We start from the raw sequence: 12,489 nt of genomic DNA on the forward strand, positions 1-12,489 counted from the left end.
AAAAAGCGTATATAGGGGTCAACATTTTGCTGTTTGCTTTATGTATTATCTATTGGGCATGAAATGAATCCAGTTTGAGGTCTGAGAGGAAGAAAAGGAGATGTCTCCAAAATGTACTGTTAGGGTGTGAAGTTCCTTATCAAATGTTGGTTCAATATGCTTGAAGCTTACTTATACTTCAGGAGATTTTACAGATTCAGTACGATTACATAGACTTACACCTTCATGTTTCAAAAAAATAGGCATTAGTTGGTTATTTGTCAGTGCAAGAAGGAATTATCTGCCTTGCTGGAAAGAAGAGAGGTAGAATTTACATTCAAATAGGAGCAATTTCTTTTCTGTAACTGAGAATTGATTCTAAACATACAGAACAAAAATAATTAAATCTCGTTGCTCAGTGGTACCAATTTTGTGCCCATAAACCCTTGCAGATTGTCAGGCAAGGTACAGTGCAATCCCTGTCTCTGGCCTCTACATTTTTTCCATTATAAGGCTCCAACATCCATCATTTTATAACCATATATTACATGCATGAGTCAGTCGTTGTTGCACCACAAGGGATGCATCTGGTTTGAATCTTCTAGAGGCATATACATCAGGCCACTAGAATTTGCTTCTTTAGGAATAAATCTGACTGACCAATCATGAATGTTCTGTGTAAAGGTCTGTATTTCCATGTTTTTGTTTCCATGAAACAATGATCAAGTACATATACCTTTTCTATTTCATCAAAAGTTGGTGCAGAGCCAGCACTGCTTCCTTCAGAGGAGAATGTTCAGTTCTGTGTTCTGCTACGATCATTCAGTATCTCAGTATATATTTCAAAAAAAGAACTTGGAAAAAAAGAAGCATTTGCATTTTCTGTATCTGCAATATGGATTTGATGAATCTGAGTCAAGTTGATCCATCAGCAGCAAGCACATGAAGATATAGGTGTAACAGAACCATGCAGTCATGGATCTAGGAAGGGCAAGTGGAAGAAGAGATAAGAAAGTAACTCAAAACAAAATGGCACATCTTTATTTGAAGATGGAATCTGAGGTTATGGAAAAAAAAACGTAGAGAGTAACCTCACTGTATGCTGCATATCATGATTATTCTTTGATGACATAAAGTATACTTAAATTATGTGAAAAAAATGCATATGGAGACGGCTTTAATAACACAGTTAAGGTAAAATGCTGAGGGTTATAAAATGGCACAAAATAATGCTGACCTCACAGCGTTAATTCATTTACTTGTTCATAGGCATTATAATAGTAAATTATAATCTGATCACATATTTTGTAAATAGGATTTCTTCTCATTCATAGCTGAGACAATGCTCACTTTATGTGCAGCAATTCTGTTTCAGATGTTCATTAGTACTTGTGTGCTTTAAGATCTTATTTACACAGAATGAAAACAGTGCAAACAAGATAGAAAATTATATATCCTTCTTATGCTATTCATTTATTTTAATGTTTTGCAAACTTTGTTTGAAATATTTTCATAACCTCTTCTGGAGATCTTAGGTATTAGACCCAAAGATACAGAGATGAAGATAACAAACCAATCTCCATTTCCTTCACTTGAAAATTATATCCTAATTGCTATTTGCAAAAAAATAATGTAGGGGTAGACTTTAAGAGCAAATACAAATCCTAAATCTGAAGGATATATTAAGTATGGATGTAGGCAAACTATACCAGTATAAAGAAGATAAACATCTCTCTCAGGCATTGAAATCTTGGCTTCAGCTTGTGCTGCATACCCTAGCTGAGAATGTAGTGATTAAATCAGCATGTCTGAGGCTAATTCTGAAGGGAGTTCAGTTTCTCTTACACATGGAAAAAAGATATATCAGTTTTGGTGTTTAGAATATTTCTATATTGCTGTTAACACCCTGTAAAGCTAAAATTTAAATAGGAGAGGTACAGAAGCCAATTTTTATGAATTGTGACTTGTTCACTCTAACCAGTTCTATTTTAAAATAGTCACCATCAAATATTTTGTAAGAACCCAAACGCAAGAAGCGTTGCATTGGTACAGCCATGCTGATGGAAAAAAAAAAAAAAAAAAAAAAAAAAAAAAAAGCAAACAAGTTAGGATACAGATGAAAAAGGCTAAAAAATTTGGTCTGTGAAACAAATTTTAGACCTCATAAGTTTCTTCGGATCTATTAATGAGAGGCATTAAAATCACACACCTCTTGGTCATCACAAAGCTAGCATTTGCCACTGATCAACCATAGGCTGGTGCCTGGGTTCCTGCTTAGTGCAAGGACAAAATGTCAGTAGTAAAATTAGAATGGACTTTTTTTCACAGTGGTAAGTAAGTGCATTTATGCAGCTGTGTGTGCATGCACGTATTTACTTGTCCATGTAGTCCTTAGTCAATTTACTTCAGAAGTAATTCTAGAAAGTTCTGAAAAGCTTCAAGCAGCCAATATTTTCTATAGAGGAAGATTATACCTATTGAGGTAGAATCTCTATTGCAATAAATGCCAAATTGCACTGCCTTTAGACCAGGCATGGAAGATCAGCTCAATGACAAGTTTAAGTTATCTTACCATGGTTTTCAGCTGGAAAAGATAGAAGAGGAGAGATATTCACTGAAGCTAATTCCACAAAGTGTACTGCTGCACTCACTTCATGGCACTATTAAGTGAAGAAATAGCATTTTAGGTTACTTTGTTCTTGAGGAAACAAATCTACAGGCTCATAAAACAAAGATTTCAACACACTGAATTAGAAGAAAGGAACAGAATTTTATTCTAATGACCACATAGTTCATATCAGCTCCAGCAGTGGAAATAACTTCTTAATGCAGCTCTCCTTTTTCCAGTGAAATTCCCAGTCTATGGCTGAGAGAATTCACTGCTATGAAGGCTACATAGAACAAATGAAGTGCTTAAGGTGGACCACAGGATGGATGTAAATGTGTTGTGCATTGAGAAAAGCAGAGTGGACACATTTCCAAAGAATGACTGCTCTGTTTGTTGCTCTTTCAGGTGTTCTGCAAAGGCACTAAGCAGCTGGAATATTGTCATGTCTCCTGCTGCCGTCAGGTGACAGATGAAGCTGTGAAAGCTTTGGCATTTCATTGCCACAAACTGACATCTGTCAGCATAGCTGATTGTCCAAAGGTGCGCATGAGAATTGGGACTATAGCTTTGGGGTTGCTATTGCAAAGGAATGCACAGTATTTCATTCAGGAATTTGGCCTGCTGCCGTCTATATCTTGCCACAGTTCTACAGTGCATTCATTTAATTTAAAAATCAGAGCCTAAGTTCAGCTGGTTTATGTTCTGAGACTTGGTTCCTGAGTGTGTTTGGCATTCTTCTAATGGTTGCCGTTAGAACATAAAGATGCCTGCACTGTATTAGGCACAAGCCTGTCTCAAGGAGCTGATGTCTGGGAATGAATAAATAGAAGGGCTTTTAGAGATGCTTCCTGCAGATACTGTCTGAGCTTCTGGTGTTCTGGGTGCTCCCAAAGCAGGGAGTCTTTGTTTTAATGCGCATTTTCATGCTTTGTTATTCCTCCAGTGCTCTTTCTGAAGGAGATCCTAGTCTCTACCTACTTCAGCTCTTGATACTGTCCAAAACCTCCTAATGCAATGTATGAGAAAAGCTAGAAACAGAGGAGTACTTTTTAAGAACTTGGCATTTAAGTGGAGAGCAAGCTTCATAACCAGGAATGAAGCACTGTTTGTATCAGATGAGCCTGTAGAAAGTGGCTGCTGAAGCACGGTGAAATGCCTTATGGACATGTTGTTGTGTATCTTCATATCCTCTCTAGGGTGTAGGCCAAGGATGTTGCTCCATGTCTTAGAACAGCCCTTAGATTCATATCTTAGGGATATCTACTACACAACATTAATTATTATATATATAGTTCCCACTGTTCTGTATTCTTTGTTTTTTGGTAGATATTAAGCAATTTTTCCAGTAATAACAGTAATAACAATGAAATTGTGAATGTTTATCTTGCCAAAGTAGTTCAAGTTATATATTTTTGCAAGCCACACATTTCACTGAAACTTTTAGGTATCCACACACACATCAAATTTAGCATAAAATATCAGTGGATGCATCTAGGCTGGAAATTGCCTAAGTTTCTGATTACCAGAGCAGTGAATTGTAAAACAGAATCCTGGAAAGGGAGACAGGGACAAAGTGTCAGCTAATGTTAGGATGGCCCTTAATAAGGGAATGAACTGGGTCATATTTTGTAGTTCCGTCAAATAGGAACAAGAACTAAACTCAGTAATCTAGAAGTAATCCTTTTCTAGTGCTTTGTTCCTAGACGATATCTTCCTCGTTAAGTGGTTATTAAGCCAATCTGTTAACCACTGTATTCAGAAAAGAACATCAAGGCTTTTTCAAATAAAACTACATGTAAGTTTACAAGTCTTCTTCTGACTTGAATCCAAATTGACGCTCCATAAAATGAAACTAATGGGTCATTCAAATCCTTTGGCAACTTCTAGTACAAATTGAAGAGGTCCAGCTGCTAAGTAAGGAAACATTTTCTACTCAGAGACTATTTAAAAATGGCTGGGAGATTAAAGTAAGAATAAACCTTTTGCAAAGGGTAGATGTTAATACATCTAGATCTAGTTGTGTTGTGTCTGACAGCCATGTCCTGCAATAGCAGGACCCAAACCCAAATGAATTAAGAAAAATTGTAATGATAATAATAATGAAAATACAATATAGAAGCGTGTATCCAATAAGAGTGTTTTGTCATGTGCTAGGCAGGTTACTATAAAATTGGAGTAGTTTTTCGCTTCAATCATATTTTGGGGGCAAATTAATTGTCTTTAAATAAACCGCACTGGCTTCAGTGAGCCTTTCTATCATGTATCTTCATGCCCCCAGGAGATAAAATTTATGCTGATAATATAAAATATTCAGCAGTGCAATTCTGAGTCTTACTCAAGGAATGAGCCTGATTCAGAAGTAATTCTTAACTTACTTCATAGGAAAAAAATGAAGTTGCTCTGGGAAACATATCTTATACATGAAAAAATACAGAAAGAATTGAATCTCTGATTGAGTGATTCAGGTATTTAAATAGCAAAGTTCTGAAGACACCATTCAATGGACAGTGAATTCAATAATTCAGTCCTGTGGCAGGATTAGCATTTGGAGTTTGATGAATGTGGATTTCCCTTAAACTCATCAGACAGTGAAGTTCAGTAGCAACTTCTGTTTATTTCAGTATTAACCTCATTAACCATTTATTAACCTCTAAATCTGTTTGTTAATCTATTTTATATCTTATCACTGAGCACATAGCCAAACTTTAATTTTCAGACACTGAAATTGCGTGCTATTAAGTGGGTTTTTTTGGTTTTTTTTTCAACTTTTTTCTAATTTCAGGATCCCTTTTGCTTCATTTACAGATCACTGATACCTATATCCAGTACTTGGCCACAGCTTGCAATTATCTCCACTTCTTAGACATCTCAGGTTGCATTAATCTTATTGACAAAGCACTAAAATGTCTTTGGAAAGGGTGTAAGCATCTCCAGATTCTCAAGATGCTGTACTGTAGAAATATTACCAAGTAAAGATACTTCCTAATCTTCATTTAGTTTTAACCTCAAAGCATAAGATCTGTCTTCACTGGTATTTTGCTGCTCCTTTCATCTCCATCTTTCTCCTTTATCTGAGGAGTGGGAAGGGTGGGCAATGCCCACGTGGCTGCCTTAGGATTCTTATGGCTCAGTGTAGGCATCTACATGTCCTACTGTCAGCCTGAAGTGAAGGGAAATAGGGAATCCATCTATCTTTATGGCAGAAAATGCTCTGTTAGAAAAGTTTAGGCAGACATGAGGTATCACATGAAGGAAATGTGGAATGTGAGGGAGAAAACCAGGCTGGGCCTCCTGCCCTCAGCCATCATTCTGACTACATACTTGAGCTTACTCAGTGTGTTTGTAGGAGCCTGGGGGAGCCCACATCCCAACAATTAAATGTCAGTGCAGGGATGAAGTGGAAGTGAGCACTGATGTGGGCCTATGCTTGTAATGTAGCATAGTTACAGTGAATGAATCAAGGTACCCTAAGCATAGTTTCATGAAGTATAAGTGAAACATACTACAATTGGAAATAGCAGGTCACCTGCCACCATGTTTCCCCTCTGTTGTAAATGGACCAGCTCTGTTGCTTCTCCATGACATTCAACACCAGTCCATTCTGGTCAGGTTTAGATTTGAGTTTTCAGCCCTGAGTCTGCAAGATGCACACTTCCATTGTGTTTAAGAGCCCTGCAGAGTAATCACCTCACAGCTAGAGCTGCAAAGTGGCCAGACACACCAAAGGTACTGACACTGCTTGGAAAAGAGCTAAAATCTAAGTACGGTTGATACATATGGGTATACAATTTTTTACTTAAATAACATTAAATATATTAGATTATAGAGAGTATCCAATAAGAAGTGTTAACCCCCACATAGAACATTTACAGGACTGCTGTAGATTGAGCACTCCCAGCTAAATCATTCCAGGGTTCAACAGTCACTTCATAGACAACAAAGCTAATGCAGATCCTTAGCAATTTAAAAGATATCTAGTGTGCTTCGTGCTTTCCAAACCCTCCTTGGTTTATTTTCCTGTTTCACCACAGACAATTCTGTTCTCATTACTTTTATTTTTTTTTACTTGTCAAGCCTCATTTTTGTCTCTCTGACTTAGTTTTCTTAATGTCATCTTAGAATTTCCTTCTCAAAATCTCTACTTCTTTAATTTAATTTAATTTAATATGTGTTAACTATGGAAAGTGTCTTGAAGGATTGGTATGCAACAGTGGTGATTGAAAAAAATAATTATAAATGAATTACACTTAATTCACACACACACACACACACACAAAAAAAAAAAAAAAAAAAGAGTATTTGAAATACTTTTAATTTCTTCATAAGTTTCCAATCTACAGTTTTTCCCATGTTAAACCTCAGGGGGTTTTCTCCTACTCACAGATTACTGTTGACTTGCTTTTTCTCTCTCTTATACCTCTATATGGAGCACTAAGCAATATACCAGCCCTTTGGGGCTCCGGTTGCTTCTACATCTTTTTGTACAAGCAATAAGTAATAGGAATGGAAATTCAGTGCCTTCCAATTTGTATGGTGAGCCACAAACAAAGGGCTGACTTGATTTCTCAGAAACTCACTTGCAGCACTGTAGCTTTTGCAGGATGACGAGGACTGTGGCTCTGCCTCAGAGTCCCCCATGCCACGGATTCCCTGACCATCTTGATTAAACTCTCCTGACTCAGCCAAGGAATTTCCCAATTAGCTATTTTTACTGTAAAGAAAGCCCTAGAGAGTTACAGATCTTTACAAAACAAAAAGCAACCATGAGACACGTATCTCCACCCAGTGTCATCTTTCTAGTTTATTTGACTTTCCAAACCAGGAAAAATACCACTTTTATTTTCTTGATCCTGACATTTTGGTGTGTGACAGCAGTTGGTTCTTTTCTCAGCTATCCTCAGTCTCTGATCCTTTGCACGTACATTCAATGATAGGAAAGTTTTACCCTGTGCAGCTTGAGTCAGGGACAAAAGCTATCAAGAGGCTCCACAATGTAAAATAATTCAGCACTGATGCTTCTCTGCTTGTTCTCTCTAACACAGCCAAAGAGCCTCCCTAGACGTAGGCAGGCTGCAGAATGCACTGAACCTATTGGATCGGAGTGGTTTTTCAATTGCTATTAGATGGCACGATATGCAGAAAATAGAAAGGGGATCGCAGTCAGATTTAGATATTTTCCTGTATGTGTCACACTTTCTAAAAAATCTTTTATTGTAATTCAAGGTCAATGTTGGGAAGAGAACACCTTTCTGCCAAAAACTACATCAGAAGCTCAGTAAAATATAACAATGATTCTGCACTGTCAGTCGTCCTGCAGCAGATTTTTACTGGTGACATCAAAAGCAATGTCACTACTGTCACTTACATGTCATCTGATATATTTATAAATTGTGGTTTTTAGTCACAACCAATATTGCTAATGGATTGTAAGCAACAGATTGCCATAAAAATAAACAACAGATCCCTGTTCCTTGTTTTCAGACTGACTCTTAAAACCTTCTGCTGGCCCTGTGAGTCACAGAATCACAGAATCACCAAGGTTGGAAAAGACCTTCAAGATCATCCAGTCCAACCATCCACCCATCACCAATAGCTCTCACTAAACCATGTCCCTCAACACAAACCCAAACGTTCCTTGAACACCTCCAGGGTCGATATCTCCACCACCTCCCTGAGCCCATTCCAGTGCCTGACCACTCTTTCAGAAAAGTAGTATTCAGAAAAGAGTCTCACAGAAGGTGTTGGAAAAGTCTGTTTTCAGGTGTATTTTGTATTCTGTTGGTGTGAAACACACATTTCAGAGACATTTCATTCCATATTCAAGGAGACAGAAGGGATGGATCTGGAGAACCTGCTAAAGCAATAGAAAAAGTATGCTTTTAATTTGAAGCTGCTCTGCAAAATTTATAAATCATGTATACTTCATTTTGCCAAAGGAATTCCCCATTATTAAACACTACCCAGTCCTAGCAGACATCTCCTAATAGATGAGCCATGCAAGCATTGAGGCATATCTCTCGTACTGTGTCATACACTTTTTCAGAGCTTTGTTTTTACTCTTTCCTGAGATTTAAATAGAAAACATATGGATCTACTCTATATGACTCTCGAAGCTTTGCAACGCGGCTTCTTTGGAAACAGTTACGAGCACAAAGATTGTCCATTCTTGCCAGTACTAGATAGCATTTGATAGCATTCTATTTGCCAGCATACTAGTCTCTAGTGCCAAGTTTAAAAAACATCCTATGAACTGATAGCCCGTGGCGTTCTTCAGTATCTGGAGGCTAATGACTCTCTAATTAAGCCACAGAGGATCATGGATGATCTGCCTGCAGGATGAAGTGATGATACAACTTTCTTCTACTAGAGGAAAACAAAGGTAACTCACTGCTCCTTAAAAGGTGGCTTCTGTAGAAAAGGCCGTGCCAGCTTTGATGTGCTTAGCAGTAATCCTGGGGGAAGTCATTGGTGTCTAGAGAAACACCGCTCTTCATTGTAACAGTCTCCTTAAACTTCATAACTTCGCAAGTACCGTAGGAAGCCAGCTAAGAGCTGAGATAGCTGTAGGTCTCTATTAACCTTTCTGAGTGCCGAATGAATGAGGAAATCTGCCATTGCCATCTGAATTCCTTGCTAGCCAGTGTAGTGCTCTGAGCAAAGGGTAGATTGTGTGCAACAGTCTGCTTCTGATGAAGAGCAAGAATAAATGCTTCCTTCTTTCTTGTCTGCTCTAATAAGGAGCCAGTTACATTTCTTTTAAAGCCATGACCATTTTGTCAACGATTGACTCACCAACAATTACATTTTTTTGTCTTTGAAATGGAAATGGCATTGGTTCTTAATAGCTGCAATACATCTGACACTTGGAGAACATTCTGGGTTTTGTTTCGGTTTTGTTTGGTTTGGTTTCTGATGGCTGCTGTTAGTAAGCAGATTGCAAGAGCTCTATTTTCTTGAAAAAGCAAACACTTTCCAAATACTATCCAAATATTCTCAGGAAAGTCTCAGGAAGGATTTGGGCATCTGACAGCCTTGTAATCAGAAATGAAGGCAGCCTACACACGAGTTGGTGATGGACTAAGAGTACTCTTCAGTTGAGCAAGCAAAAATTATCATAGTGCTGTCTTCTCACTCACTGTTAAGTTGGTTTTCAGCTGTGACCTGAGTAGAAACTTCACTGCCAAGTGGGGGCTCCTGGAAAGCTACATTTCAGCTTTTGTGTGCACTTGAACTGGATACTCTAAAATAATACTACAGGGTTGACAAAGACTTTGGAGCACTTTGGATTGTATGTGGATTTATCATGTTGTAATGATGTAATCTGGAGGATGCTTTCTGCTTTTCTTGTCTCCATTTGCTTCTGTAGCTTCACTACACTTTGCCCCCTGTTTAGGTTTTTCTTTTCGATCACTTTTTCTTGATTGTTTTTTTAACCTTTCCTCATTACCTTGAAATCTCTGCTTTTAATTATAATGAACCTGGTAAAATCTTCTGAATCTTGGAACAGCTCGGAATTCAGACCATGAGGAAGAACTGTATAGCTAACTCCTCTTAGTAAAAGGGATTGAAGCTTTGGGTAAGGATTGAATTACGTATTCCAGTACTGCTCAAGCCATGTCTGTGGTCTGAGCTTTATACCAGGAGACACTTGCTTCCAAAGATAATTGTAATTATTCACTGAAAAGATTTTATTCATCAGAGCATTCATTTAAGACTTTATATGAATGAATAAAGAGGCTCTATCATAGTACAGCACATCTTAAGTAAATGATGTATTTTGCCATGTGTTGGTGATTAACGAGTGGCTGTTTCTGGCAAACTAATCAGCTGTAGCTCCAGGCATGGGACAGCGTAAGTTTCCAAAAAAATAGTAACAGCTCCACTCATACACGCTTCAGCCAGCCACTATACATTGCAGTTTCCATGAAAAACAGGAATTTGGACTTGCATGAGTTGATTTTGTTTTATGGCTTACGGCTTATAGCTCACATAATTTGTGCACACATTCCTCAACGGCAAAGGCCTCCTTAATAGAAAAACAGCTAGAGCCTTGTGTTCATGGGCTAATACAGAGTGTCAGTGTTGTTTTTTAAAAAATAAAAATCCTGCAATGGTGGGAAAGGAGCCCTCCCACCCCACTGCTCGTGGCCCTTTTGCAGCCCTCCTGCTTCCCCAGCCTGCTGCAGGGATGTGAGCAACACAGCTGCGCATGGCTGGGGCTGCTGTAACCAGCTTCATGGTTTTCACTTTGGAAAAAGAAATGCCAGAATATTACTAATATCGTAGCAGCATTAGTCAGATAATTTTTATTATCTGTCTATTTCAATTTGGATTTTTTTTTCTAGTACTGTCTAGATGCTATGTATTATAATCTCTTATTGGGCTCAGTGGGGAGGAAGGCGGCCTTGCTGTGGCCATGACACATAGATAGGTCGAGCTGCCTGCAGGCGATGCAGGGCTGGCCCCTCCTCAGCACCACATGAGCACGTTGGGCCCCAGGGAGCTTGCTGGCATGCAGGCAGTGAGGGGGAAGCCAGGGGAGGGAGCTGGGGGGCGGCTGCTCTCTGCAGCTGGGAGCAGGCCAGGAGCCAAGCTGAAGAAGGATGGAAAGAAACGGGCTTTCAAAAGACTGCAAGCATTGGGTCGAGTTTCTTCAGCTCAGGAAGCCAGTGGAAGCTGCTGGGCCGATAGACACCGTGTCTGGAAAGGAGGGAGAGTTGCTCTTGAAGGTCTGTCAGCCAGCAGTCCTGATTTTGCCCTGTATGTGTGTCACTTTATTCACTGTCTTGGTGTTCTAACAGAACACTGCAAAGGGGCATGGCCACAGAAGGGACAGACGAGTAGGAATGAGTGACAGCTACTGGAAAGGAGGGACGTGACACAGTCTGTGCTTTTGGACACCATAAATGATTCCTTCCTGGTTCAGCTGCCACAGGCTCCCCAGCCCAGCCAGACATGGGCACGCCTGAACAAACTGAGATGAGGGCCATCAGGACTGCCACAGGGCTGGAGCACAGGCTGGGAAAGGACAGGCTGAGAGTTGGGCTGGTCCAAGTCTGGGAAGACTCAGATCAGAGTGGGAGAGACCATACTGCTGTCTGTGGCACTCTGATGAGAGGATACAAAAGAGAAGACAAGGCCAGACTCTTCTCAACAGCGCACAAAAGCTGGCATATTTGAAGGTCTGATTACACAGAAGGAAACCATCTTTTAACCGCAGGTCGGTCAAACGCAAATCCCAGAGAGGCTGTGCAATCTCCAGCCGTAGAGCTATTCAGAGCTCACCTAGCAGAGCCATTCCCACCTCGTCTGGTGGATCTGTTCTGAAAAAAACACAACTACCATGACTTCCATGGGCCTCTTTCAACTTGATTTATTCCATGCTCTATGATCTAACCAACTATCTTCTTTTCTAGTTTCCACACCCAACATCAAGAGATTCAGTTAAAATAAGGAAACTTTTAGTGTTCTTTGTAGAAACAACTTTTGCAAAATATTTTTTTTGTCTTGTTATTTTCTTCTGTTATTGCAGACAAGCTGCCTTGAAATATACTGCCAAACTGGAGCAACAAGACCAAAGTAATGCTGACCCTCCTTCCTGGCTTGGCTATGACAGGGATGGTAACATACCTTCACCAAAAAGCACAAGTGAGAACCTGGCTGAATGAATTCTTCAAAAGTAGAAGTGAAGAAATTATGCACCATCTAGAGTTGAAGTTTGGGTTTGGTTTTTTTGTCTGTTTTTCACAAGAACATGAAAAGAACACTGCATTATTTTTTCTTGAAATTAATCAGACTTCAATAACAGACCACATTGGATTAATAAGGATGTTCTGTAACTCTTTCTCACAGGGGCATGCACGCCTTCAAGCAAGACAGCTGCACTGAAACAACATTGCTAA

General features: G+C 39.2%; 1 protein-coding gene across 1 annotated transcript in view; it reads left to right on the forward strand.

Annotated features, from left to right (window-relative positions):
* Positions 1–12,255, forward strand: part of FBXL13 (F-box and leucine rich repeat protein 13) — a gene marked incomplete at both ends in the record, with an annotated part of 76,697 nt that extends 64,442 nt beyond the window's left edge. Inside the window, 3 exon segments of the mRNA XM_079533747.1 lie at positions 2,993–3,127; positions 5,393–5,556; positions 12,120–12,255. Of these exon segments, the coding sequence (XP_079389873.1) occupies positions 2,993–3,127; positions 5,393–5,556; positions 12,120–12,255 (435 nt within the window).
* Positions 12,256–12,489: the final 234 nt, after the last annotated feature.

Source organism: Tetrao urogallus (genome assembly GCF_951394365.1).
Source record: "Tetrao urogallus genome assembly, chromosome: 1".
NCBI lineage: Eukaryota > Metazoa > Chordata > Aves > Galliformes > Phasianidae > Tetrao > Tetrao urogallus.